At 52.4% G+C, this 27,130-nt stretch overlaps 8 protein-coding genes across 8 annotated transcripts; 7 read left to right on the top strand and 1 right to left on the bottom strand.

Moving 5' to 3' along the window:
• Positions 1-865: 865 nt before the first annotated feature.
• ALTATR162_LOCUS4138 (uncharacterized protein) lies at positions 866-4,319 on the top strand (the record flags this gene model as incomplete). Its single annotated transcript, XM_043311748.1, has 3 exons — positions 866-1,534; positions 1,585-4,215; positions 4,278-4,319. 3 exons carry the CDS (start codon positions 866-868, stop codon positions 4,317-4,319), a joined length of 3,342 nt encoding a protein of 1,113 aa, XP_043167683.1.
• An 870-nt stretch (positions 4,320-5,189) lies between these two features.
• ALTATR162_LOCUS4137 (uncharacterized protein) lies at positions 5,190-6,899 on the top strand (the record flags this gene model as incomplete). The annotated part of the gene is made up of 4 exons (XM_043311747.1): positions 5,190-5,299; positions 5,357-5,499; positions 5,561-5,811; positions 6,144-6,899. The coding sequence occupies 4 exons, from the start codon at positions 5,190-5,192 to the stop codon at positions 6,897-6,899; spliced, it is 1,260 nt and encodes a 419-aa protein (XP_043167682.1).
• An 888-nt stretch (positions 6,900-7,787) lies between these two features.
• On the top strand, positions 7,788-9,620 carry ALTATR162_LOCUS4136 (uncharacterized protein; the record flags this gene model as incomplete). Its single annotated transcript, XM_043311746.1, has 4 exons — positions 7,788-8,693; positions 8,755-9,376; positions 9,435-9,551; positions 9,604-9,620. 4 exons carry the CDS (start codon positions 7,788-7,790, stop codon positions 9,618-9,620), a joined length of 1,662 nt encoding a protein of 553 aa, XP_043167681.1.
• A 345-nt stretch (positions 9,621-9,965) lies between these two features.
• ALTATR162_LOCUS4135 (uncharacterized protein) lies at positions 9,966-11,679 on the top strand (the record flags this gene model as incomplete). The annotated part of the gene is made up of 2 exons (XM_043311745.1): positions 9,966-10,178; positions 10,234-11,679. 2 exons carry the CDS (start codon positions 9,966-9,968, stop codon positions 11,677-11,679), a joined length of 1,659 nt encoding a protein of 552 aa, XP_043167680.1.
• An 888-nt stretch (positions 11,680-12,567) lies between these two features.
• Positions 12,568-12,862, top strand: ALTATR162_LOCUS4134 (uncharacterized protein; the record flags this gene model as incomplete). Its single annotated transcript, XM_043311744.1, has 2 exons — positions 12,568-12,687; positions 12,752-12,862. The coding sequence occupies 2 exons, from the start codon at positions 12,568-12,570 to the stop codon at positions 12,860-12,862; spliced, it is 231 nt and encodes a 76-aa protein (XP_043167679.1).
• A 6,540-nt stretch (positions 12,863-19,402) lies between these two features.
• ALTATR162_LOCUS4133 (uncharacterized protein) lies at positions 19,403-20,009 on the bottom strand (the record flags this gene model as incomplete). The annotated part of the gene is made up of 4 exons (XM_043311743.1): positions 19,403-19,578; positions 19,628-19,759; positions 19,811-19,899; positions 19,957-20,009. The coding sequence occupies 4 exons, from the start codon at positions 20,007-20,009 to the stop codon at positions 19,403-19,405; spliced, it is 450 nt and encodes a 149-aa protein (XP_043167678.1).
• Positions 20,010-20,344: 335 nt separating this feature from the next.
• On the top strand, positions 20,345-25,180 carry ALTATR162_LOCUS4132 (uncharacterized protein; the record flags this gene model as incomplete). The annotated part of the gene is made up of 1 exon (XM_043311742.1): positions 20,345-25,180. The coding sequence occupies one exon, from the start codon at positions 20,345-20,347 to the stop codon at positions 25,178-25,180; it is 4,836 nt and encodes a 1,611-aa protein (XP_043167677.1).
• A 458-nt stretch (positions 25,181-25,638) lies between these two features.
• On the top strand, positions 25,639-26,265 carry ALTATR162_LOCUS4131 (uncharacterized protein; the record flags this gene model as incomplete). Its single annotated transcript, XM_043311741.1, has 1 exon — positions 25,639-26,265. One exon carries the CDS (start codon positions 25,639-25,641, stop codon positions 26,263-26,265), a length of 627 nt encoding a protein of 208 aa, XP_043167676.1.
• Between the last annotated feature and the right edge of the window lie 865 nt (positions 26,266-27,130).

Below are 27,130 nucleotides of genomic sequence, written 5' to 3'. Positions count from 1 at the left end.
TGCAAACCGTTCTGAGTACCTATAGGGGTGGTCATTGTTGATCTCGGCCACAGGTACTTGGTTAGTAAGTCTCTGAATCCTTTTGTTGAGAGTTCCATACGCTAACATGGTTAGTGTTTGCGTGCCTTACGCAGCAGCCATATACCGAGACTAGACGAGTGTCGCCCGAGACATACGGAGATTGCGTTGGGGTACAGCTAGCGGATGGAACCGACAAGCAAAGCTTCGTAGGAATTGCACATGATGCTCGAGCATCAGAGCGTGAGTTGTAACCAGGCATGAGACGCGTGCGATACTGGGGCACAGGTTTCGGAGTCGGTCTACTTTTCGAGTTTGTCGCATCAGAGTTGCATCGATAGTTCCCTTTGCCATGTTTCAGTTTGCACCAATTAGGCATGTGCAGCTGGTAAGCAGCGATACGGTGTAGGCGCAGGATGGTATATCCGGCGAACATCAGCCCTGCAGGGAGCCGAAGCGGACTAGGGCGGGCAAAACGAAAAACGTGCAGTCAAGCGGCGCTTTGACCCGTGGGCGAAATAATAATTTAGTCCAGCGCGCAAATATACAAGGCGGCCCCTCGACGCTCCCTTCCCTGTGTCCTCCCCCTCGCTTTTTCAGTTTTCTTGTATTGTATAGACTCTCCACTCTTCCGTTGGGGCGTCTCTACATTCACACGTTTGATACCCGGGTTTCCTCACCCTTTTGCGCTCTTGGGCACCGCTTAGGCTTCAGCCGCGAACACGCCCATACCTATCGATAAGGAGCCCCTCCAAAAAAGAAATCCCTCGTCGCGGATTTCAAGCGCAGAACAGCACACAACCACAGCAGGCTTCTCTCGCAGATGCCGCACTCTGAGTCGCCGCCCATGGCTCCTGCTATCGTCGTCGACAAGGCCAGCGCCGCCCCAGCGCCCTCTCAGGAGGACGTCAGCGCCTTTATCAGCAGCATCGTCACAGCCAAGACGTCGCACGCCTCGGTAGACGCCGCCTACGCCCTCACCACGCTCCTCCAGAACTCGGTCGGCTTCCGCGGCCTCACTGGCTATGGCATCCTCGACGAGCTCAAGAAATCGGCGGCCAACAAGAAGGACGCCGTGCAGAGAGAGGGCGCCATGAACGCCCTCGGCGCCTTCTTTGAGCGTCTCCCACGCACACAACGCCTGACAGAGGTCATCTTTCTCGTCAAGGACGAGGGTCTGGTACCGCTAACCCTTGACTTGTTGGCCGACAAGACTGGCTCCGTTAAGGAGTCGGCCAAGTACGCCCTCGACTCGCTGTTTGAGAACCTCAGCGCTGAGGCCAAGGTCTTCGGCCTCCTGCCTGTGCTGACAAAGTACTTGGGCAAGAAGTCCGGAAAGTGGCAGGGTGCTGCCTTCGCCTATGAGCTCATCGGCCGCATGGCTGACAAGGCCAAGATGGGCATGGAGAGCCTCGAGGTAGAGAAGGAGAAGGATGTTCTACGTGAGGCCATGGGCAAGAAGCTCGCGGGTCTTATCCCCCTTGTCGAGGCCGGCATGCACGACCTCAAGTCTGAGGTAAGACATCACATACACTACCACAAAGAAAGCCTGCTAACTCTCGACAGGTCGCAAAGCAGTCCATCAAGACGATGAACAGCCTCACCACCCTCCTCCAGAACGACGACATTGCGCCCCGGATACCTCTCCTTGTCAAGGCTATCGAAGACCCCTCCACACAGAGTCTGCAGAAGGCCATCCACGCTCTCTCGCAAACCACCTTCGTCGCTATTGTCACATCCCCCGTCCTTGCTATGGTTACACCTCTGCTTGAGCGCTCCCTGAACACCCCCACCACATCACAGGAGGTCACTCGTCAGACCGTTGTCGTAGTCGAGAACTTGACCAAGCTCGTTCACGACCCTATCGAGGCCCGCACCTTTTTGCCCAAGCTCCGCCCAGGTGTCAAGGCCGTCAAGGATCGCGCTTCGCTACCCGAAGTTCGAGAGATCGGTCAGCGCGCGCTGGACGTTATCGAGAAGGCCATGGCCGACCCAGACCACAACATCGAGAGCGGCGCCATCGCCAGGGTACAGCCATCAGATGTCCAGAAGGTCATTGAGAAGCAGCTCAGCGCTGCTGCCAAGCTGCTCGACTTCCCTGGCGATGCGGAGGTCTTGGCTGTCACCAAGAACTACATCTCTGAGCTGATCGCTGAAGTAGTCAACCAGCGCGAGCTTCAGCGTATTCCTAAGCTCGTTGCGCCCTACCTGGAGCCTCTGGTCAACGCTGGAGACGCCGACAAGGTCGCAGAGGCTGTGCACCAGTTCTACGTGGACGAGGACCACCGCAAGTTCGGCCAGCCCGTCAAAGAGGATGATGGTGAGGTCGAGATCGTCAACGCTGTCTTCTCCCTCGGTTACGGTGGCATGTTGCTCCTCTCGCACACCAACCTTCGCCTACTCAAGGGCCACCGTTATGGTCTTTGCGGCCGTAACGGTGCTGGAAAGTCTACACTCATGCGAAGTATCGCAAGCGGCAAGCTGGAAGGTTTCCCTCCTCAAGATCAAGTCAAGACCTGCTTCGTCGAGCACAACCAAGGAGAAGACGCCGATCTTTCCATTCTCGAGTACATCGTTCGCGACCCGCGCTTTGCCGACGAGAGCAGGGAGCGTATCGAAGAGGTTCTCGAGGAGGTCGGCTTCACCGCCGGTCCCGAAGGCAGGCAGTCCCACAAGGTCGGCTCTCTTTCCGGTGGATGGAAGATGAAGCTCGCTTTGGCGCGTGCTATGCTTATGCGCGCCGACGTGCTTCTTCTCGACGAACCTACCAACCATTTGGATGTTGCCAACGTCGCCTGGCTCGGAAAGTACCTCAAGTCCCACACCGAGATTACCAGCTTGATCGTTTCCCACGACTCCGGTTTCCTCGACGAAGTCTGCACAGACATCTACCACTACGAGCAAAAGAAGCTGGTCTGCTACAAGGGTAACCTTGCTGATTTCGTTCGACAGAAGCCTGAAGCCAAGAGCTACTACACTCTCTCAGCTACTCAGGTCCAATTCAAGTTCCCTCCTCCCGGAATCCTCACTGGTGTCAAGTCGAACACTCGCTCCATCCTGCGCATGACCAACTGCTCCTACACCTACCCTGGTGCTTCCAAGCCGTCGCTTGTCGATGCTTCGTGCAACTTGTCTCTTTCATCTCGAGTTGCCATTATCGGTGCCAACGGTGCTGGTAAATCTACTCTTATCAAGATGCTTACTGGCGAGACCATTCCTCAAGAAGGTACCGTCGAGAAGCACCCCAACTTGCGTATCGGTTACATCAAGCAGCACGCTCTTGAGCACGTCGAGATGCACATGGAGAAGACACCCAACCAGTATCTCCAATGGCGATACGCCAACGGTGATGATCGTGAGGTGCTCATGAAGCAGACACGTGTGCTCACTGAGGAGGACAAGAAGCAGATGGATACTCCCATCGACCTAGGCGACGGCAAAGGTCCTCGTAAGATCGAGGCGCTCATTGGTCGTTCCAAGTACAAGAAGACCTTCCAGTACGAAGTCAAGTGGCTGCACATGCTGCCCAAGTTCAACTCGCATATCTCGCGTGAGACGCTCATTGAGAAGGGTTTCAACAAGCTTGTCCAAGAGTTTGATGATCACGAGTCGTCCCGTGAGGGTCTCGGTTACCGTGTCCTCGAGCCCAAGGTCATCTCCAAGCACTTTGAAGATCTCGGTATGGACCCCGAGATTGCGAACCACAACGAAATCTCCGGTCTTTCCGGAGGACAGAAGGTCAAGGTCGTGCTTGCCGGTGCTATGTGGAACAACCCGCATCTCCTCGTCCTCGACGAACCCACCAACTTCTTGGACCGCGACTCTCTCGGTGGTCTCGCTGTTGCCATTCGTGACTACAAGGGTGGTGTCATCATGATCTCGCATAACGAAGAGTTCGTTGGTGCTCTCTGTCCCGAGCAATGGCACGTTGCCGACGGTCGCGTGACACACAAGGGTCATCTCGCTGTCAACATGGACCGCTTTGAAGACTCGCGCCCTGGATCCAGCAACGTTAGCAGCAACGTCAGCTCCGCTGCGCCGTCTACAACGGGTACCCCAGTCATGAGTGACGCTGAGGGCAGCAAAGATGACATGAAGTTCAGGTCAAGGAAGAAGAAGAAGATGACCAAGAAGGAACTCAAGGATAGGGAGGTTAGGCGTAGATTGAGGTACATTGACTGGCTGAACAGTCCAAAGGTATGTTTCTCCCTTTCGCACCAACATTGGTATTGAGAACAGTTTGCTAACGATCTGATTAGGGTACACCTCAGCCCCCCAACACTGATGACGAGGCTGAGTAAATGTCTTTACGGCTGTTTCGGATTACGATCGCATTATGATATCTTAGACCATGCAGATTTGCATTGCTCGGCGTTTTATAGAGGCTTGAATGACTGATTGCGTTTGCATCAAGCGATAGATTATGGTTTCTTCGCCTAGCTGCATCCTTATGATGAATCAAAAGCATTTCTTCTTTCTCAAGCTACAATCCTGCTCACATTCTTACTCGTATCTCTACAAACACTCCAACCTCTGATATAGTGTGACATATGAGCACTCGTGCTATGTAATGCGCTCCAGGAATGTGGGGTGTTCTCGACGCGCCAACGCGATGTACCGGACCGCGGTAAAGTAACTGCATTCTAGGTGAAGGACGTACTGTGCTAAATTGTATCACTGTATTTGGAAGTGTAGACGCGTACCGTACAGCTGTTTGCACCCTTGTCGCCGTGCCACATTCTGCTTGAACTGTCTTTTTTGATCGTTTATTGCTCAGTACTTCACTTCGTACAGATTGCTAGACTACGCATGCTACCAGTTCCTTCACTGGCTCATCAAGACGGTCGACCGATTGCCGGTTGCGGAGCACGAATGGTGTGCACGTTGCTCCTTCCACTTTCACTACCTCCCCAATCCCTATCTCACCGCGCCGCACCGACCAAACACTCACTCTCCACATCCTGAACCCTGAAAAGCCCAGGTGAGTACCGTCCATCAGCTTCTGCCTACTAATGTAGCAAACAAACGCCCCCGCCTTTGCTCCTCATAAGCCCGGGTTTCTGCGGCCTTTCTTCTTCTCCTCACTTTCCTCCTCTACCTCTCTCCACCATCAACTCCTTGAACCTTACAACAAGCATAATCACAACACCAATAACTGCGAGTAAGATTCCATGAAGCTCATCAATATCGCCCTCGCTGGCCTGGTGGCGCTCGTCGCTGCCTCGCCAGTCGAAACCACTGCCATTGCGTCCTCTGAGTACAAGAACGACGGCGTCCACACGTAAGCTACCTCACCTTCTCTCTTTCTTTAAAAAAGTGACTTACTGACCGTCAATAGCTACGAGTGCGTCGCCGACGGCAAAGGCGCTGGCTGTACCGATTCCACAACTACTGCTGCTGCTGCAGTCGAGGCACCCGAGAGGCGCGACGTCGACACCGAGGTCAACGCCGAGGACAAGAAGACGTACGAGTGCTCCAACGGTAAGTATCATTGTGCGAGCTGAATGTGAGACATCTGCTGACTTCGTACGCTTACATCCAGACCACACTGGTGTCTTGGTCTGCCAGTACGGCTTCTGCCAAACCGACCACTACTGCAAGAAGGGTACCAAGTGCCTTGACAAGTGTTCTTGCTGCAGGAACATGACTGTCTTTGAGCGAGAGATTGATGGCTTGGATACCACCAAGGCAAGTTTACAGTCTGAGGATACCTCCACTTCACTTCCATCTATCCCTTCTATCACCATCGTCCCGACCACCACGTATGGCTCTTGCAAACAGGAACAGTCCGGGGTCCAATCTTGTCGAGAGAATAACTCTATGATTGTGGTTTGCGACATTGCCGACTATATGTGGAGGTCGATTGGCAAGTGTTCTGGTGGTGATGGATGCTGCGAGGCCCGACGCGACAATGCAAATGCAGCTCAGTGCAAATGCTAGACCAACACAAGCCTGCTTGAGAAAGGCTCTTGCTACATTTTCATCGAGCTTAACGGGATCTGAAGATAGTCAATACATAACTTGACTACTCGGACTCGTGTTTCTCTTACTTCACTTCTTGTCTCTAGCTCTTTCATCTACATCACCATCTTTGACATTTGTACACTGCTAACAGAACTTTGTAGGTTTCTCAGACTGAATCGGGCAACGATGTCCAGGCTCTGACAGTCGTCGAGTCAGATACACTTTCCTCGCGTGCCAACGACCCATCCCAGGACGGCCCTTGCGCGCCTGGCACATACGCCTGTTTGCTGAGTCCTTCCACGGGTACTGCCTGGATCGTGGTCTGCGGCTGGAACGGTAAATGGCAGTACTCATCCAATTGTGGTGACATGAAGTGCCTCGCAGACGCTACTGGTGTCGCCCATTGCTGGAACCCAGGAAAGGAGTGGGACTCGAATCCCTTCTCAGTCCCTCGTCGAGAACTGCAAGATGCGGTAACGTCGGCCTTGGATGGAGTTTGTCAAGCTGGCCTTTTCGCTTGCTCCTACGACCCTGCTACGAACACAGCCTGGATCATTGTTTGCGACGCGAACCAGACTTGGCAATACCTTCGCAGCTGTGGACAGAACCAGAAGTGCAACGTTGTACCCCCTGGCAGTGGTAATGTCCTTTGTACTCCACTGGAGGCGGTTCGAAGCCTTGATCTTGTAACCCGTCAAGACCCTACCACCTGTACTCATCCAGGTGAAGTCGCCTGCAACGACCACACTGTGGTTCGCTGCGACAACGGGCATTGGACTGAGATCGAGAATTGCGGGCCTGATCCAGTCTGCGCAATCGATGAGGGTCGAATACCACGTTGTATTCCTCCCATGGGCATCGCCGCCTCGACCCTAGCTACCGTGGTTGTTGGAGCTGCGGCTTCAGCAAAAGCTTGAGCGGAGTAGAGAGGGAGAGGACAAAAGGAATTAGTGTTGGCTACCTTACCCGGTATGCCGACGATTTCAACAGCTTGGATGGTATTGATGATGACCAATGGTAGAGCTTCATACCCTTTTCTAGATCACATCTCGAAAAGTACATAGCAATGGATGGGATACTCACTGCTTCGATCGTGCTTTCTTTCGTATTGCATCACAATGTCCGACAAGGGAATCAACTTAAGAAAATGCGACTGACAAGCATAGCGAACGAAATCAGTATTAGACAACCGAAACCTGTCAAAGCGACATCCAATGAGTGCGACACCCAGTGGAGGGAAGGATTGGCGATGATGTCGCGAGGCAGAAGAAGTAAGCGATCGATCGAGCACAATGTCGCTAATATTTGGTGGCGCTAAGCATCTCATGCCGCGGGATTTGAAGCTTAGCTGTGTTGCATAACAGCAGCCTGGCCGCGAGCCACAGTAATCGCTACACATGTTTGAAGTAAAGATAAGGAAAACACGCGCAGACGCATCTATCAACACTAAGCAAGACTTGGAAATCCTAGAGCAAAGCCGACGGGAGCCCGTCACTAACAACAGCCCCTTGGAAAACAGGTGGGGCTCACCCCGAACCTAATCTCAGATCGACATCGCGTCCCTGCATACACTCGTCATACGTTGGAAAACAACTCTTGGATCGACCCGTACGTACTTCCAGGTGACCAAGAAACATGCGCGGTAGCGTCAAACGTCTACCGCTATTCTGGCTTGTCAGGCGTTGAAGAACTAGACTTTTCCCCTCCTCAGCTTTTTTGTTCACTTTGTACGATCTCTGCGAGCATTCTCATTTGCCTATTGGTATTCCGAGCAGCCTCGCGTTTGCTCTTAGGCAACAGTCACGATGTCGTTCCTCATCAAACATGCGAAACAGGCCGTCACCGACAAACAGACAAATGTCGTCATCTTCTCGGCCACGGCCATTGCCCTCTATGGCTACGATCAGGGTATGATGTCCCTCATCAACACGAATTATGACTATCTCTCCACCATGGGCCTCGAGGAGGAGTCACCAATTGTGGGTGTCATCGTGGCTGTCTACTACCTCGGTTGCGCTGTTGGCGCCGTACTCTTCTCCATGCTCGCTGATAAGCTGGGAAGGAAAAAGAGTATCTTCGCTAGTCTGGCGATGGCTAGTCTGGGAAACTTGATCATGTTCGTGGCCGGTATGGGCATGTTGGGGAAGAGCACGGAGATTGCATTGGGCGTCATGCTAGCTGGACGAGTGGTTATGGGATTGGGTGTCGGAGGTATTGACGCAGTCATTCCAACATACTCTTCCGAGTTGAGTGCGGACGACTCCCGTGGTAAAGCGCTGGCCCAGGAATTCCAGTCCAACATCTTTGGTCTGCTCATGGCGTTCGGTATCAACTTGCTTGTTACCATTCTTCTCGGAAAGCAAAACCAATGGGCCTGGCGTGTCCCCATCATTGTCATGCAGATCTACCCCGTTCTGCTCATGGCGTTTGTCGAACGCCTTCCAGAATCCCCGCGCTGGTTCATCTTCCACGACCGTCAAGAGGACGCAAAGAATGCATTAAACGACATTTATGGAGATGAAGGGAAAAAACAGTTTGATCAGCTGCTCGAACAGCATGAGAAGGAGAAGGATGTAAAGGTTGGATACTTGGATATGCTCACACCCGGACATGAACAATTCCATCCCACCATGGTCACGGTTATGTGCCAGATCAACCAGGCACTCACAGGATATGGCGCAGTCAGTGTATATGGACCACAGATCTTCGAGGTTAGTCATCACGATCATGAGGTTATAGCGATTCTAAGGCGATGCTAACAATCGGGAACAGCTGCTCGGCTTCTCAGTTCGCAACTCCGAGTACCTGACTCTCGGAAACTACACATCCTACTTCTTCCTCATGACGCTTGCTTGGCTTCTGATCGACGCACTTGGCCGACGCCAACTTATGATCCAAGGTTCCATCATCCTCTCCTCCTCATTCGCGCTTCTCGCTGTCTTCGGTGGTCTAGCAGCCAACTCCCACTTCATTCATATCCCCGTTATCATCCCTGGGATCATTGGAACCGCCATCTTGTTCGTAGCCACAGGTGCGTTCGGAATTGGCTGGCTCTCAACCGTCTGGCTTTTCCCCACCGAAGTTTTCCCCACCACCGCACGCGCCCAGGGCACAGCCATTTCTGTCATCGTCTGGGGCCTAGCCAACTTCGCCATCACCTTCCTTACTCCCGTCCTATTCAACAATCTCGAATACTTCATTTTCCTCGTCTTTGCCGCAACTAATGCTTTCGCCGGCCTGTGGACGTACTTCTATCTTCCAGAGACTGGTGGAAGGACTTTCGACGAGAACATGGACTTCTTCAAGGACGCGGGTGAGACGGGAACCTGGAGGGTCGGAAAGGTCCGTAAGGGCGAGTGGAAGAAGATGCTGTACGACGACCCTGAGGGAGAGGGTAACGTAGATGCGGAACGCGTACCGCTGTTGCAGAGGGTGGAGGACCAAGTCCCTAGTGTGGAATAGTCTAGGAAGCCAAGCCGACAACGCGAGGAGTAACAAGAGCAAGCCCTCCATTCTACATCGTGGTCGGTTGTTGACTCCTCCGCGGCATAGTAAAACTGGCGAAAAAGGTAAGCGATGCTAATCAATACCCGAAGCCTACGCTGACACTTCCGCAAGCAGTTGTCATATCCAATTAGCATCAGAATGAATACGATCATCACCCCAAAGAGTCTTTCAAAGAAATCAGTGTAATAATCCATATGATGTCCCTGGGTTGTACTTGATGTTCTGCCCCACAAACTAATTTGTACGATATACCCATCCCGGTCGCGGAGAATACCCGGCCTCTACATGATCCAAATACCGACCACGAGCCATGAAGATTAGATTGAAAGCGATCAAGACCCCAGATTCCACCGTCATGGCTCTGCATGTAATCTGTTTGCCACGAGTTAACAGATCTGCATACGTTTCATTCATAACTTCGCCAGGATCCATAGATGGTGCGCAACATATCGTCGTCCTTTAAGTTGACACCCAAGATGCGTTCACTAATACATTCAATCGCGCTATGCATCTTTGTAGCACACGTTACAATCTTTGCGAGAGCGCAAAAAACAGGCGCACCATCCGACTCACCCCAGGACTCCGATATCTACCAATCCTCCTACCTGGGCGGAGAGCACAACATTGATCCTGCAGATGTCCCAAAATTCACACAACTCTGGAATGCATCATTCAACCCCGACGAAAAGGTGATTTTCACTGCTCTCTTTACCTTAATCCTCACCATTGTTGATATCACCGCAGCACTGGGCGCGCCCTCTTGTGCATACCCTCTCCTCAACCGGCCGCCAGATAGTCTTCACCGCCTCAACCGAGAACCGCATTAGAACCTTTGATGTGGAAACTGGTCAGCTACTGAACGAGCGTCAAGTCGCTCCACCATGGCCCATGGACCAAGCTTTCTGCACAACGCACGTCAGCAAGACACTAGGTATCATGGGTACACCCGTCATCTACCGCGAAGACGGCAACGAAATCGCATTCTTCTACGTAAAGAGCTATATCGAGGACTATCGAGAACCGGGCGGTGCGTACCCGCCCTTGAACTCTGTGTACTATCTCTACGGCGTGTATCTCGATACGCTACAGGATCTGTACAAGTATCCCATGATTATCGATGGCCAGCCCTCCGATAACGATATGCGCAAGACGTTTCTGGGTGGTTTGGTGTTGCAGCGACCGGCGTTGCTGTTACTGGGTGATGTACTGTATGCGGGATTCGGCGGGCTATGCGACGCATTCAACTACACGGGCAATGTTGTAGCTGTTAATCTAGCGACACAGAGTACGTATACGTGGACCACGCAAGCAGAAAACGGGAGTTTGTACACCGATGACTGGACTGCGTGGCATGGTGGTGGCGCGGGCGGGATCTGGCAAGCTGGAATGGGGCTTTCTTCGGATGGCAAAGACGTCTTCTTCACGATTGATAACGGCGGCGGGTCCACGGCTGCGACGCTTGATGTTACACCGAAGGAGGGTCATAAGCCTTTGGCTGTTCTTTCGGAGACGGTGGCGCGCATTACGCTTGATGAGGCGGGTGGAGCTGGTATCCAACTTGTTGATTTTTTCCGTCCGTCGGATTGGCAGACGGACTCTGGACAGGACATTGGAAGTGGAGGGTTCGCTCTTCTTGATCCTAGCATTTTCAAGACAAAGGGCGGAAAGAGGATTGGGGTGGCAACGTCGACGAATCCGAGGATGTACGTTACGGAAGTTGATAACTTGGGCGGGTATCTGCAAGGGAAAGATGACACAGACGGCATTCTACAGACTATTGATTTGGAAGGCGAGGTTTTCGGTGCGATTGGATCATACCCTCTTGAAGGCGGCTACATTTACGTAAACCCTGGTAATACCGCTTTATCGGCGTATGCATTCACCCAGAATGCATCTTCGCCTTTCAATATCGCTGGCAAGTCTTCCGAAACAAACGGACATTGGGGTGGTGCGGGCCTTCCGACTATCACCAGCAACAAAGGCCAGCCTGGGTCAGGTGTCGTGTGGGCAACAGATGTACAGGCTGGACTGCGGGCGTTCAAAGCGGTGCCGGTGAATGGGACACTGATTGAGCTACCGCTACCGATGGTTGAGGGTGCTGTGAAGTTTGGGAGACCGGTGTTTGGCGATGGCAAAGTGTTCGTTGTCGATGGTCAGGGACGCTTGATTGCACTGGGGAAGAGGTCGTAGAAGCAGTGGTAGCTGTAGACAGAGAGAAAGAGAAAGCAACGGGAGAAGGCTGCATCCAGAGTGGTAGTGTATCCATCATAGACTTGAATAGGGTTCGATGCTTTGATGTATCCAGGAGCCTGAACCCCCTCTCGACTCAAACTTTTAAACCATGTTTGAAAGTGTTGCCTTGGCTCTTCTAGGGCTTATTCGGTCATCTCGGACATGTCTCTCGGCCTTAAGCATGACGGTTCCGGGCGAAACCCTCAAATCCGCATCTCCTCCCGCATCATCTTCGTCCCATCGCTCCAGGCAACAACATAACGACCAACATCGGCTTTTAAAGACAGTGCGAATCGCGACTTCCCTCTCGGACAAACATGCGGATGTCTCGGGCACCAATGGTAACCAACCAGAGTCGGCGTGCACAGACCCCCACCGGCTGCATGATGTCGGATCTCGTTCGTTGTCCGCTGAAACTAGTCCAGTTTGAAGATTAGCGCCACCGGGCCATGTGGTGCACAGCATGTGCATGAGGTGTTGGTGTGAGGGGGTCGTTCTTGATATAAAGCCCTCCAGACCTGTCATTCCCATCATCTCTTGTCATTTCGACCGTCTCCACACGTCGATACGTCGTGCCTTCCACGCCTTGACAACTTCGGGAAAGCTCATATCCTCTTCGACCACATCTAGACTCTGTGTAACTAAGCAAGATCCTCGGACCAATCACAGCATACGTGTTTGTGAGCAACTACGAAAAGAGGCGTAACAGGTCGAACAGAGATTATATAAACAAACCTTGCTTGCCCGACTTCATTTTTGCTATCAAGTTCGCCGACGCGCAGAGTCCTGTAAGAAGACAAGCACCTGATACCATCCCATCATCGAAAACTAGCAACAAGCCACAACATGTCGACCACACACCTCACAGTCCACGACCTTCTTCGCATAACATACGCCTATGAAATGCGTGCCCTCGAAGCACAAGCACGTATGCAGACAAGATCGCGCTCGGATTCAGCTTGCTCGGTATGTTTCCCACAGTTTTACAGGAGACGAGGAGGAGCACATTGCTAACATCAGCTGTGCATAGATGCCAGAAGTATGTGCACACTTCTCACCACCCACACCATCCTCACCAGAACACGCAATCCTCGAAACCGACTTCACCGAACTCTACTGTCGGAAGAGTCGTCGCGCTTGAAGCGCGCCCGCTACTACTTTGATCATCATACGGCATGTGACAGCGAGAACGCCACCACGCTATCAGACCAACCGCGAGATCCTTTTCCCGGAAACCACTTTTACTAAGTCGTTAAGCCGAGACAGACAAGGAGCGCGAATGTGCTTTCCGTGTCGGGTAGTGTTGCATCTGCGTCGTCACTACCTTCCCCACTCATGGCTATTTGCAATGTTTTGGGATGTTTGCGCGTCCGGTGCATGGGGCTTGCATGATGGGTGTGTGAATCGGACCGACTAACGGGGCGATCATTGGCCGCGAACGGGAGGAGCTGACGTCGCGTGGGGAGGGAGAGTAGAAGATTGAGGTTTTTCGCGCATGCGCTCGAAGCGCTGGAGTGGTGCGAAGTCATGAAATGGAGTGAAAGGGCTCAAGCTTGGGTTTTTGCTACGCTAAAGTACTTGGTATTATGATCTTGTGGTGCAATATACCCCTTTTTCGTTGTAGTGTCACGTCTCGGATGTTTGACTTTCTGTAACTCAGTGATGATGCGTGTGGCTGTATATTGTGATCGAAAACTACCAAGTCCGTTACAACGCTTCGCTGCTTGTGCAAGGCAATCTAATACGCCTTCATCTTAGCATATAGTTCTCATATTTTGAATTGCATGCATTTGCCACATGACTAATACTCCCATTGCACATGTGTATATGCGACATACTTTGCGTGTCTAGTCATCCATACCTCGTAACAGGACTGAATGTCAAGAGGCAAGGAAGCTTTTTACAGCCAACTTGACGGCTGATGTGATGCATAACATGCCTGCCTCCTGTATCGGCAATTGGGAAAACTCTGTCGCTTTCTATGTTATATAGTAGAAGGGGTGATACGTATAATGATCGTGTTCAAGAGGGTAGCACCTCTACGTATCGCGGACCACACCACTAGCAAGACCTATGATGATTGCAGCAGGTTGTTAAGTCTTTACGCGCCGTGCATCACATATGCCTATTTCTTGCTTCATACAGCAGTGTAGCAGATGTGTAAACTTGCTGCATTCCATCGGGAGTAACAAGCGGAGTATCGCTCAGAATGTGTGCTGGCGCGAGCTAAGCTGCAAAGCTCGCCACGACGACGTAAGTTCTTCTGTAAGCGCCTGAAAAGCTTGATGTCCGTAAGAGCGAAGGATGCGCAGGGGACGATACACCTGGAGACCTACAAAGACTGTGCAGCCGTGTAAAGTAGCGTGTGGAGTAGCGTCGTACTATAGTGAGGGCGTGGTAGTAGAGCTAGAAAAGCAGAAGGGATACAAACTAGCAACAAACATATATGAACAGACAGTCCATCTGCTAAATCGTGAGCCTTTGACCTGCTGTAGGTAGATGTCAAAGTGAGCCCGTAGCATAGACTTATACAGATTGCTATGTCAGGGGATATAGCAAAAAGAAACGCAAAAAGAAATGAACATGCACTTACCTGGGAGCCACACTCCCATGAATCGAACCGAACCGCTTTGCCGAATCCTCTTTGTCGATTGATGCATGATAATGGAATGGACTTACTTGGGGGCCCGACTTAAGTCTTCAATACCACTGAGCCATCCGTTTTTGTATAGCGAGATAGGGCCCGCTGTGATTGATGGAGTAGAGACCCAACCTTGCGTATATATACCGAACGGACTTGAAGTAGGGTAGGTCCAACCGCATTTTCGACTCTGCGTATAGAGCGCCGGCAGCGTGGACTTTTCTCTAAGGCAGGGCAGCGACAAGGTTGCAGGGGGGTTCGGGTAGCGAGGAGCGTCAGGTGTGCATCGCAGCGCTTCATCTGATGCTCAACTTCGTTGTGGTGGTTGCTCTCAGAAACAAGTCCTCCTCCACGGCCACAAGCTTGATCCTCCCCCATCTCCGCTACTAGATCACCCTACACCAACGTTGGACTAGATTGGTTCTCGAATCCATGAGGATCATGCCCTAAGCACCCCCAATGCAGCTCGATACGGTGTTGCATCCCATTTGGCTCGGTGGTAAGCCTTGGCGCAAGTTTGACTCAATATTGCCCTCCCTCGACGGCAACAACACCGCCACAACACGAACATCGCACAGCGAAACGAGGTACTAATACTCGTGAGGGCTCTAGCATCCAGCTTCTGTACGCAGAAGAGGTATCGTAGGTGTATAACATGACTCCATTGCGGATCTCCGCGGCGGCGGCAGCTTTGGACAACACTCAACAGAACACCCACGAAGCCGGCAACTACCTCGAGCAGACTGATTGACTCTCAGAAAGCAAGAAAGACGCGGCTCCTCCGTAAAGTACGCGGCTGGGGTATCGACCATCCAGCCTGCACCGCTTGTGGACATCCGGCGCGATAACAGGCTTTCAACACCATCTTGGAAGGCAGCCCGTATCCATGGGGCAAGTACCTCTCTCATAAGGCTTCGTTGACTTTCACAAGCTTGAGCATCCCTTAGGAAACCCAAAAAAGTTCCTTGCTTGCGGCGACAGCCTCTCGAACAAGATCCTCGCGTCCAAAAACCTCCATCTTGGTCTTCTGTGGCCTCGCGCGCCTCTCGAGCACGGCGATAGCAACAGGCCAACCTCAACCACAGAGCCCAGGACAGTATTGCCAATAGACAGCGAATGCGCATGGTCCTCCGTATGAAGAGCCCTTGCCTCAGGCCCACCTCAAGGCTGCATTCGCCACAACAGACCCCGTGGGGGGTTCCAAATCTGCGAAGGGGCATAAAATAACACCACCATGATTACAGTGATTTGAGAAAAACAGGAACATAGACTGAAGGAAACAAGAGGCATTCACACCGACCTCTGGGAAGGCCAGAAAGGCAACCAACTCTTCATTCCGGAGCACCTTCCCAATTGTCTGCACTCAACTGGTGGGATCCGGAGCAGACCAATCTGATATAGATGCAGAGCTGCGAATGCTGACGATATTGTAGGAGAAGGTACTCGACGTGCACAGCTTGGTCTCTGCCCCTTCCTCGAAGACTTGACCTGAATCAGGCACCCCTTTCGGCCAATGCGCACTTCAGCTATGCGCTTACACAACTCGATCGAATCGAGAAGGCACAAAGCAACACAACGTATGACCGAACTCGAACCCCACCCCTTAAGGCGTCGATGGCGATGCGCAAACCACTGTTCGACCGGAAAGATACTAGGCCCTCTCGAGGATACAGCAAGAGCTGGCGATGCTCACTTGCCAAGCGAGTGCAGGAGATAGAGCCCAGCCACCGAAGGCACAGACTGTTGTCGAGAGCGCTTGCCATATGGTCGGGGATGATAAGGAAAGCACTGAGAGCACTAAACATGGGGAGGACTGGTATAGTACCTCTACGCTTTGCCCAGAGAAAGATATAGATAAAGGACGTCTTCGGGTGCGGAGATCCAAAGCCTTCACAACCTCAAGCGCACTGGTATAAAGGATTGGGAAGAGGATTGAGCGAAGTCCTCGACTTCTTCGACCGCCTACCGTCAGTAAAGAACTTTTCGTTAAGCCTTTACCTTCCTTGCGTAGCACCCTTCTCTTACCCGGAGGAATACGTTTGACGCGAAGACAGGCGAATTTTATCTCTGCGACGAAGAGGGCGGAATACTCCGGTGCCAAGGGTATGATGCTGACAAAATGCACATGGTATTACTACCGTATCGTTCTCTTTCGAGACCATGGACACATGACGGAATAACTGGATCGAGTACTGAATGTCCTTACCGGATACGCGGTCTCGAGTCGCCTGCGTCAGATGTTATGCTAGTTGCCATCAAATTGGTAACCGCCTCTTCACAGCCAGGGCGCTTCTCAAGCCGGTTTGCTTCATAATACAGGATGCTCCCTGTAACGTATCCCAAGCCTGTAATAACTGATGAGACGTTTCTTCGGCAAAAGTCTGCTGTGCAAACAGCGCAGCAATTCTTAAACATAGTTAGAGGAGGAGCAAGCCGCAACGGTAATCCGGCGCTATTGTCTCCTCTGACCACAGAACATTGGACAGTCAGGTTGATTTCCGAACCGAACCAGTCCAAACTGATCAAGCATCTTGGGCGTATCCAAGACCTACTTGCTTCGAGAGAAGTGCTCAGTCTCGAGTTGCATCGCAGAAGCTTGCAGAGATCCGGGAATTGGCCTTACATTCGACAGTGGTTCAATAACGACAGTGAGCGACATCGACAGTGAGGTTGAGACCTTTGTCGATAGATAAGGAGGAGCTTGTGTAGAAGACATCGGTGTGACTTAGTTGCTGATATCCGCCATGTAGTCGGCATCAACCATGGTATCACCGCTCAAGCGCGTGAGTAGGACATGCTCTTTGGCTTGACTCATCCAAGGATTGAGTTTCCAAAATTGGAGACTTTATATTCTCATGCCCATCCGGCTAGACATGATGCTGATGCGCAGACGTGGTGGTCTTATTGGTATACTGCATACCAGAAACGGAATGCAGGATTCGCTGTTCTGCGTTTGCGCTTGCTGTCGACATCGAATGCACAGAATACGTACGTCGTTGGCGATAGCTTGGTGCAAGCCTCATATTATTGTTGCGTCGCATCGCGGCAACATCCAGATTCCTGATGGTTGCCGTCTTCAACATGGCTGCCAAGGTCGCAGGCATTAGAACGACTTGCACTGCGACGACGTCCGGTTCAGACTTCACGTGGGAAGGGACGTATTCTGATCCTCAACCGCTCCCGAGCTCGAATGTGTGTTGTTCCTCGCAACTTGCTCGTCCAGGCCGACCTTACGATGGTGTGTGGTGCAGGGTCGACACTGGTATCCCTCTTCTTGCTCCAACGCGGATTCGTCGGCGTCGACTCCATCATCGCATTGTCTTGTGAGGTCTTCAGGTCTTCGCGAGCGTCAGTTTGAACAAGGGTGTTGCTACTCATACAAAGACCAATTTAAGAGAGGGACGATCGTCGCCGCCACTCAGTGGTAATATGACTAGCGGACGACCTGTCGGCGGTAGCACTACGGTATCCAGTCTCCAGAAGGTATCGGGAATTCTCTAAGCGTCGCAGGACATGCTCGCAGCGAGATTCGCTGTCTTCGTGGATTCGGAGATGTCCGGCATAGGCGTGCAAGCTCTGCTTTCATCAAAGCGAGCTGTATGAATGCTGCGTGGAACGTGCATCGATGTTGAGTTATGAGCGCGGGTCGGCGTGGGGGTTATTGAAGTTGAGGAATGTGAAGCGGTATCGATCTGGGGCTGTTGTCGACCGTTGCGGACTTCCACCTAAGCTATCGATGCTAAAAGTCGGTTTCCGAAGCTATTGATGCCATAAAGATTGCTGCAGACACCTGAACACGTCGACGCATCTAGCCTAGCTGTCATGCCCGTCGCCTTTGTGTTTGTGACGCCCCTCGTCCACGATGTAATCCGTTGTGCATAGGAGACGCGCCTTCATCCCCTTTCGGAGAGCTTCACGGAGCGCTCTGGTAGCAATTGGCGTATATGCTGCATGGTGCACGATCACGCAGTGTCTATTGGGCGTGGGGGCTCTGTCGAAGCGGCTTTGCGGATGTTGAGGTCGTTGTACGTTTCGTGGATGGAAGACGGTGACGTTAATGTGGGGATGGATTTGTGCGTTCTCCTGCGACTAAAACCTCCCACATCAGGACCTCCGAAGAGGCTGCAGACGTGTCCACGACGCCGAAGGCCATCGCCTCTTTCGAATGACTATGGTTTAGGAATGACGAGAAAGGAACAAAGGGGAATGAAGTCTGGCAACCCATTCGGTAGCGCCAGCTTGCGGAACGATCATGACAGCACGACGCAAGCTGAGAAGTCGAGACAAGCATACGCCTACTGCTATATCAACATCGCAGACAGCAGCATAGAGCAGAGTGTTAGCGTATTGTTCGGTGTGGTAGCAGAGTTGTCAGCCGCGAGGCGATCTGCGCTACGACAAGGGGGCAAATAGCGTTGGCGAACCTCTCCGCCTCCAACCCTAAAAAGGTTCGAACGACAGCGTTTACGATAATCCAAGAAGATGCAGGCGTGATTAGCTCAAGCGGACTAAGTCAGACAACGAAGCTATATAGAGATATGAGCCAACAACATGGGCAGCATTGTGCTGCTGATAGCCCCGCGGTAGATGCGCGCTACATCTCTTCACGTGTGTGGACATGCATCTAAAGATATTATATGCACCCAGTCGAAAGACCAAGCGGAAAGGGCTTGAAGTATTGGGACCGTTATTCATTTCCATGGTCTCCATGTCGTCCCGGGTCTAGCAAAAGGAGCCACCAGAATCTCTGTCCTGCCAATGTGGGATATATAGCGATTATGCTCTCCAGATCGTCCATCCAACGCCAGGCTTGCAGGACAGTAAATGGCCAATATTGTACAAAAGGAATGGGCAACATCAGAAGGGCCAGTCCATCACAAATAGAGAGCCAGCTAGATCGACCACCAGTCGACAGAAAACAGCCACAGCAGATTGTTCCTCTGCTATCTCAAGCTAGCCTCTTCCGAAGGGAGTACTTTGATCATGCTCCTGCCAGCGGCATATTGTCTCCCGTACAAGCAATCTCGGTGATCTCGATGCTCATGGCTTTGCATACTGCTGGGTCCACTCCTGAGCCGTCTTAATAGCTTGTACCTGGTTCTCCTTCCATGCTTGCGCAACGTCGTTCGCGAGGGGATCGTCCGGATTGGGAGCGCCCAGGAGAGCCTGGATAGACAGCAGGATGGTACGAATTTGGAGCGCGGGCGACCAGTTGCCTAAAGTAATTAGCCAGGTCGCTTGTGTGTGAGACGAAATTTCACATACTCTTAAGGACGTCCAGGCAGATGCGCCCTAGACGGTCGATGTTTGGGTGATAGATCTTGGTGAGAAAGCGGACCTTGGGCGGGGTCATGGGGTAGTCGTCCGGGAGGAAGAGTTCGAGCTTGAAGACGCCACCTATGGGGCTTGTCAGTACAGACGTAAAGCTTGCAATGCGCGCCAACATACCCTCATAAGGAGACTGGCTGGGGCCGTCGATGGTGACATCGAAGTACCGGAGATTGTCATCGTGGGGTGTCGCGCTGATGCCTTGCACTCTGGATCGGCGTCTGGATTAGCGACGCCACATATACTTATATAGCAGAGATGCTCACGGCTCGTTGACCAGGCGCTCGGTTTCCTTAATGATTCGCTTGGGCAGCGCCATAACTGAAGGTGGGGCAGGACTCGGAGATGGTAGCAAAGGAGTGGTCGCGGAGAATATCGTTCACGTCTAAGAGTCTGCGATCGTCGTCGAGGCCAAACAGGAAGGTGCGAGTTTCTTTCTTTTGGAAGGAAGGTGTGAGGCCGTGCCGTCTCATGACGAGGTTTGATCTTGCGTAATCGGTCGGGCATCCTACCGACGTTGCCAAACATGGCCTAGCTTGGTAAGTGGCATGTCCATCGGTGGGAAGGCGTGCCAAGGGACCAGGCCTATCCCCAACATCAACCCTATCAACATCATCACTCTCACCCAACTCGGCCAAGTTTGCCAAAGCCAAGATGGCGGCCACAGGGGGTGGGCCATCGTCGGCATTCAAGTCACCAACATTCGACGATAATGTCGAGATCAAAGTAGACGACGATATAGGCGCCGCAAGCATAAGCCCAGCAGGTCGCGACGTGGTGCTTGCCAGTAAGAATGGCCTCCGCATCATAGATCTGGACAACATTTGGTCTTTGCCCCTCTTCATCCCAAACCAATCTTCATGGGACGTTGCAGACGTACAATGGTCTCCTTTTGCAGCACGCGCCGAGTGGATCGCGTCGACGCGCAACCAGCTTGCGCTTGTATACAATCTCTCCATGCCTTATAACAACAACAAAGCGCCCATCGAATACACCTTACGCGCACATGACAGGGCTATAACAGATATCAATTTCTCTGCGCATCATCCCGACCTCCTGGCAACATGTGGCGTAGACAGCTTCGTCTTCGTACATGATCTTCGCAGCCGGCAAGCGCCGTTGAAACTTGCCGACTATACAGCAGGAGCGACCCAAGTCAAATGGAACCGCCAGAACGACAAGATAATCGCCAGTGCACACGACAAATACCTTCATATATGGGACACTCGTCATGGGGCGAACCCTCTTTCTACCATCACCGCGCACACCACCAAAATTTACGGCATCGACTGGAATCGTAATGACGCGAATAAGATTATGACCTGCTCCCTCGACGCGACTATCAAATTCTGGAACAATGTAGGCTTGAAAGACAACATCACTGTCCCCCGTCGTGTCATTCGCACTCATTACCCAGTTTGGCGAGCGAGACACACGCCCTTCCCGCACGGTATCCTAGCCATGCCGCAACGTGGTAACTCCTGCCTTTGGCTTTACAAGCATGTCAACGATAGCGACCCGTCGACTTTCACCAATAGTCATGCAAACGTCTTTCAACAGCACGACCCTGATGCGCAAGTTCGCGAATTTCTCTGGCGCACACGTGGCTCTACCGATGACGGGTTCGACAATCGCGACTTTCAATTGGTTTCCTGGGGCACAGACAGGCGTCTAGTGCTTCATAAGCTGCCTTCTGAGGATTTAGAGAAATGGGTCGGTCACCGCAAAGGCGAGCCACTCGTGGAAAAGCCCAGCACGACGCGGAAAGGCGCTACGTACGTTTCGTATCGGGATGGGCCTATACCTACCACTACTGCCAGCACACAGGACGAATTTGGCCCTCCCCGTGCCCAGCGTAAAGGCAATCTGTCCGCTCTTCTACAGAACTACTCACTCAACGAAGAAACCTACCCTCCGCGCTACCATGGGCAAACGCATCCTCGTATACACCCTGAGACAATTCCTCGAGAGACCATGACTGCCCGGCCGATTCGGCGCAATGACCCACGCGTCGTTAACCACATGAAGTGGATCAACGGCGTCAAATTTGGGGGTGATCGCCATAACAATGTTGACGACCATGCTCGGCCCAACCATTACGATCGCACCGAGAAGCAGCCGTATCAAGAGCAGAATGACCTTGGTGCTGAGATTTCTTACGTGGGCAACAAATACAAGAAGCTGGCTTTCGAAGAAATCGATATTCCCGGACGCCACATCAAGGTTTCCTTCAATGGTCCATGGGGTGACTGGGATACAGCCACGAATGAGCCGAAACTTGTATTCCTCCGGTTCACTATCAGGTTTCCGGTCTCATACCCCAAGGCCGTCGAAAGGCAACAGTCAGGCACCGTTGTTGGTAGGGCACCGACCCCATTGGACATCGAGTTTGAGAGAACAACAGCCACGATCAGCAAGGACAACCAAGAGGAACTAATCAACAACATGCACCGTATTGCTGAAACCTGCGCAGACCAACAGCGAGAAGCTCTGGAGGCGGTCCTCTCGTATGCGTTGGGTGAGCGAGCACTGGACGACAGCCTGGACCTGGCCGAGGATGATGACCCGCTGGAAGACCTTGGACCACTGCCTGGGGAGAGCTCTAGCGAGGATGAAGACCATGAGGGCGAATTCACTGATGACGTGATGCAATCCTCTCATACCAATGCTAATATCCCTCTGCCCATCCAGTGTACGGCACGGTTCTCGGTAGATGGATCCCTCGTCGTCGCAAGGATACCCACCACAAAGACGATGCCAGGCTCAGAAGCATTCAGATTCCAGATCACCAAGACTCTTCGACAAGGCGTCCTGAAGAATGACATCTTTGATTCGTTTGGCCATTTCACCTCTCGACGTCCTGAGGCTTCCGACGGCGCATCATCACCATCCTCGTCGGTCGGCTCGTGGGAAACATCTTCCACCCCATCATCCTCATCCGGCTCCGACCACGCAGGGAATGCACACATAGGAAACTTTCAACCGCCACTGGCTTGGCAAAAGTCGGCGTCCCGATATCAGTCGCGGAACTCATTACCGTCTTCGACCAGCGTGGGAAAGCAGGCAGTCAAGACTAGGTCCACAGTGTCCATACTCTTCTCAGCCACAGATGATTTGGTTCCCAGTAAGCGTGAACTGGCGCAGGAATATCAAATCTTTGGACCTGGACCCATGATATGCGAGCACAACTCCGAGGTAGCTCGGAAGTACGGTTACGACGACCTAGCGGATATCTGGATCCTTTGCAAGCTGATTTTGAGTAACGAAGTGCCATTGGAGATCTTACCTCAAAAATATCGGAGAGATCAAGTTCTTGTGCTTGCCCGGAGAGCTCTTGTGAGGATCAAACGCAAGGACAGTGGACTGGACCTTCAATTCGATGAGGCAGACACAGTGACAAATCCTAGGCTCAAGGCACGTGTGAAATGGGGTCACCACATTGTTGTTACATGGCTGATACCTTCGCTCTTTGACCACTTCGAACGCTTAGCAGATACACAGATGCTTGCTATGCTGTCATGTATTTTTGCGGAACCTGCTGCCCGTGAAGGTGTGACCTCAGCTATGGCTAAAATGCGGCAATCTCAGCTTCCCATGTCCATGGAAGCACCCGCCTTTTCCTTGGACTATTTTTCCTCGGTGGACGCTGCGTGGAGTCTATTCCAGCCTACGATCTCTGTCCCATCTACACCGTCGCATTCACGCTCTGCGACGCCAGCTAACGAGTTTGCGTGGCAAAGACTAGCCAAGAATCTCGACACATATGGAAGTCATGGAAGTTCAAATGGTCCGTGGGGCAGCGATCATGTCAGCTCTGATCCCGTCACCCCATACTCTACTGGCAACACTCCGCCTGTCTTGTCTAGAGCGTCTACGGTGAGAACTGCGCAGACGGCCAATCACACACCTTACGGGACATCGCCGGAGCAGAGTCACATAGCCCATAAGAAAAGCTCTACAGCAAATTTCGCAAGTGCCGTTGCCGCATTGTCGCGTCCATTTGCAAACGCAATCTCCTCTTCACCGCCGGTGAGATCACGCATGGATGATCTTTCGACATCAGCACCCACCAGCGGTGTCACCTGGGGAACAACCACGTTCTATGGTAGTGACTCCCATGACCAGAACAACATGTCAACCTCACGCTCAAAACACGGCAAGCGAGCGAGTTTCGGACAGTCTGAGCAAGTCAATGTCAACTACATCGACGATTCCGATTCCGAATATGAAAGAGTCGATGACGATGGGCCTTACATTACGACAAGCACAAGAGAAAACAACGCGCCTGGCCCACCTCGAGATGGCACAGGTAACAAAGGATCTATCAAGGTCACGCTCAAGAATCAAGACCAGTTCGATGATGAGGCATGTTTCAGTCGTCCACTACTAGACACATGTAAAGACTGGCTGTATCGGGCCTGGCGCGAGCAGTATGCTGAGATGCTCAGCCGCTGGGGCCTGGTCAGTGTACGAGCTGAGGTTCTCAAATTCAACGGCCTTGTGTCATATTTCCCGACCGAAGCTCCTCGTACCGTCCAAAAACATGGCTCAGTATCTCTCGCACTCAAGCAATCCGCAGACGAAGATGGCGAAGAAAAACAGACGAGGCATTTGTCACGGGCTTCATCCACACTGGTGCCTCCAACTCCCACCACGGCGCAGGTGAAGCGCTCACCTGGTCTATCACCACACCACTTCTCCTTCAACCCAGAGGCGATGGAATTTCAGCCTGGAACATTTGCCAGCGGCCTACCGGAGGATTTCTTACCGAATCCTGACGCATTCATTCCCGCCGAGCAGTATCTTCGTCTTTCAATACCCGTCCCAACTCCGACAAAGGAGCTAGAAGAGAGTGTTGCTGGTCTTGGCACTTCACCTGGCCAAAGTAGACTGCAGCCACCTCCGAGCAGAGCGAGCAGGCCGAGCTTATCGCGAGGCACATCCAACGTCTCTGCCGGTTCCTCATGGCGCGATGGTCGCTCGCGCACGAACCTTACCACCACGCCTCCCAAGCCCACTAAGACAGAACCCGTATACAGTTGCAGCGTCTGCTGGATCCGTGTCTCAGGCCTTTTCCATCTCTGCCCTTCGTGTGGACACGTCGCGCATATGGACTGCATGGACGACGAGATCGGCATGGACGATGGGGAATGCGTAGTCGGTTGCGGCTGTGGCTGTGGCCTTGAAGACGACGATGAGCGCAGCAGAATGGAGGCTTATATCGAGGGAGTGCGCGCCGCGAATGCTGCGGGTATCGCATGGGAAGAGGGCAGCGAGTGGCTGCCTAGTGGAACGACAACTCCTGCCCTGTATGCCGAGAGTGCGTACAGTGATTTCATGACGGGCGGTGCAAGCAAGGTAGCGAGCACGGGTGAAGAGAAGAGGAAGGAGAGGCTGGGTGGACGCAGTAATGTTGTCAGTCCTACGCCTACCAAGACGAAGAAGAAGGTAAAGAAGAAGGTGAGGGCTTCGGGTTTGAGCTATTATTGAAGCAGTGTACGAGTATAGGAGGAGATACCCTTTTCTTTTCTCTATAGTTGCTATCTCACATGCCTGGCGTTTCCAGATATCCCACTGCATTGGCGTTTGTATGTTATTTGGCGCTTCTTTGATATCATGTACACACTTTGGTAATGTAATTCTATGTGTATTCATAACTGGTACTTAATGGGAGGGAACACACATATATATATAGCTTACTTATCGTTGTACCGTCGTTCACAGTCCTTTACTTTGGAGAGTGCTGCCCAAAACCGCTTCCGTCCTTACCCAATCGCGTAACTGGATGCAAGCGCTGTCTTCATCCCAGCGCTTCCCTGCCCCCACTTCACCTTCACTATCCCCTCGCCTTGCTTCTACTCGGATTCCGATTCTAAGAACCGCTCTCTGTCCCTTCCGTCACTCAACATATCGGGAACAATTTGGAAGCATTAGTCAGGCGTTTCATCATGTCATTCCTCAATAATGCCCGCAAGGCTATGAAGAGCTTTGGAAAAGAGGCTGGGAAGCATATCGGTGGTGCCACGAATACGGCCTCCAAACAAATCAGGGTGTTTGGAAAAGATATAGGGCCGAAAATTGCGCCAGCGCTGGAAGAAGCATGGAAGCAGGCGGATGCCTTTGGTCAAGAGGCCGCGAAACAGACAAGTGCTGCGGCAAAGCACACCAAGCAATGGGTTGAACAGCACCCAGGAGAGACCGCTGGCATGTTTGCCTGTGTTGTCGCCGCTCCTCTCGGTATTGGAGTCGCGTATAGTGGTTTACACATGGTGGGCTTCACGGCGACGGGGGTTGCAGCTGGGTCCGCCGCCGCCGCAGTGCAGTCTAGTATCGGCAATGTTGCAGCTACAAGTACCTTTGCAGTTTTTCAGAGCGCAGCAACAGGAGGTGCAAGTGCTACACTTGTCAGTGGCGTTGCTGCGGGCACGGCTACCGGGATTGCTATCGCTGCCACGGCTCCTAGACTGATAGAAGCTGTGCGGGGAGGCAAGAAGAAGGTCACTATTGATGATGTCACATACAAGATCGGTGACAAAGGAAGGAAGAATCCTCGCCAAAAGGCCAGCAAACTCTGACAGTGTGTTCTGGGTATGACTGTGAGGGTGTGAAGATGTTGGGGCACTACATGTCGCGTAAGAGTAGCACGGCATGCCTACGTCTGGAAAGGAATCGGGTGAAGATACGAAATAATTTAGTTTTGCACTGGTTCGTGTCCTCTGTGCCTAGCACAAACTAAAGAGATCAGCTTCAAGCAGACTTGCTTCAAACATGGAAACATAAGCTTATGTGCAACCTACGAAGAGTGCGTTCCTGGGTTCATGCTCGGCGGGATCTTCGACGGCTTCGCATCGCTCCCGAAACAAGGCTGAGCCGTTGGTGGAGCGGTTTACCGTCGGGTGACAGGCGCAAGCTGCAAGCGTTCCGAACACAGGATGGCGCCGAGGAAGCCTGCACCACATCCCCGTGATCCCAAAGCAACGGCTAATTCCAAAAATCTTGACGTCGCACAGGTTCCTGGACTCGAATAGCTACCGCTGCGCATTGCCGGGTACAAGACTTCCCAAGACTTACTATCCGATTGCGCAGGATGGAGGATGATGCTGGGGCCGTACCCCACGCGTGCCCAGGTGATTCGCGAACCCGATAGACCTAGATACGGCGCTAATGAGTAGCCGTGCATCTCCCCAGCTTCTTCTCCACTTTAGATACTGCGTCCCTCTTGCTTATCTGTAAAAACCCCGATGATTCTGCTTGTTTTTGCTTAGCTAGCCATCTCTTTCCTGCATATGAGATCACCGGTTACCAACGAGCTCGTCTAGGGAATCAACGCTCGCACCACTCGCGGCAGATGGCTGAGGCTATCACTGTCCCGTCGCCCTCGTTCGTGCTAAATCCCTCGGAATCCGCTCGGATCGATATCAAACCCGCTAAAAGGACGGC

The sequence above is a fragment of the Alternaria atra genome, assembly GCF_907166805.1.
Source record: "Alternaria atra isolate CS162 genome assembly, contig: 23, whole genome shotgun sequence".
NCBI classification, from domain to species: domain Eukaryota; kingdom Fungi; phylum Ascomycota; class Dothideomycetes; order Pleosporales; family Pleosporaceae; genus Alternaria; species Alternaria atra.
This window is presented reverse-complemented; position numbering and strand designations above follow the sequence as displayed.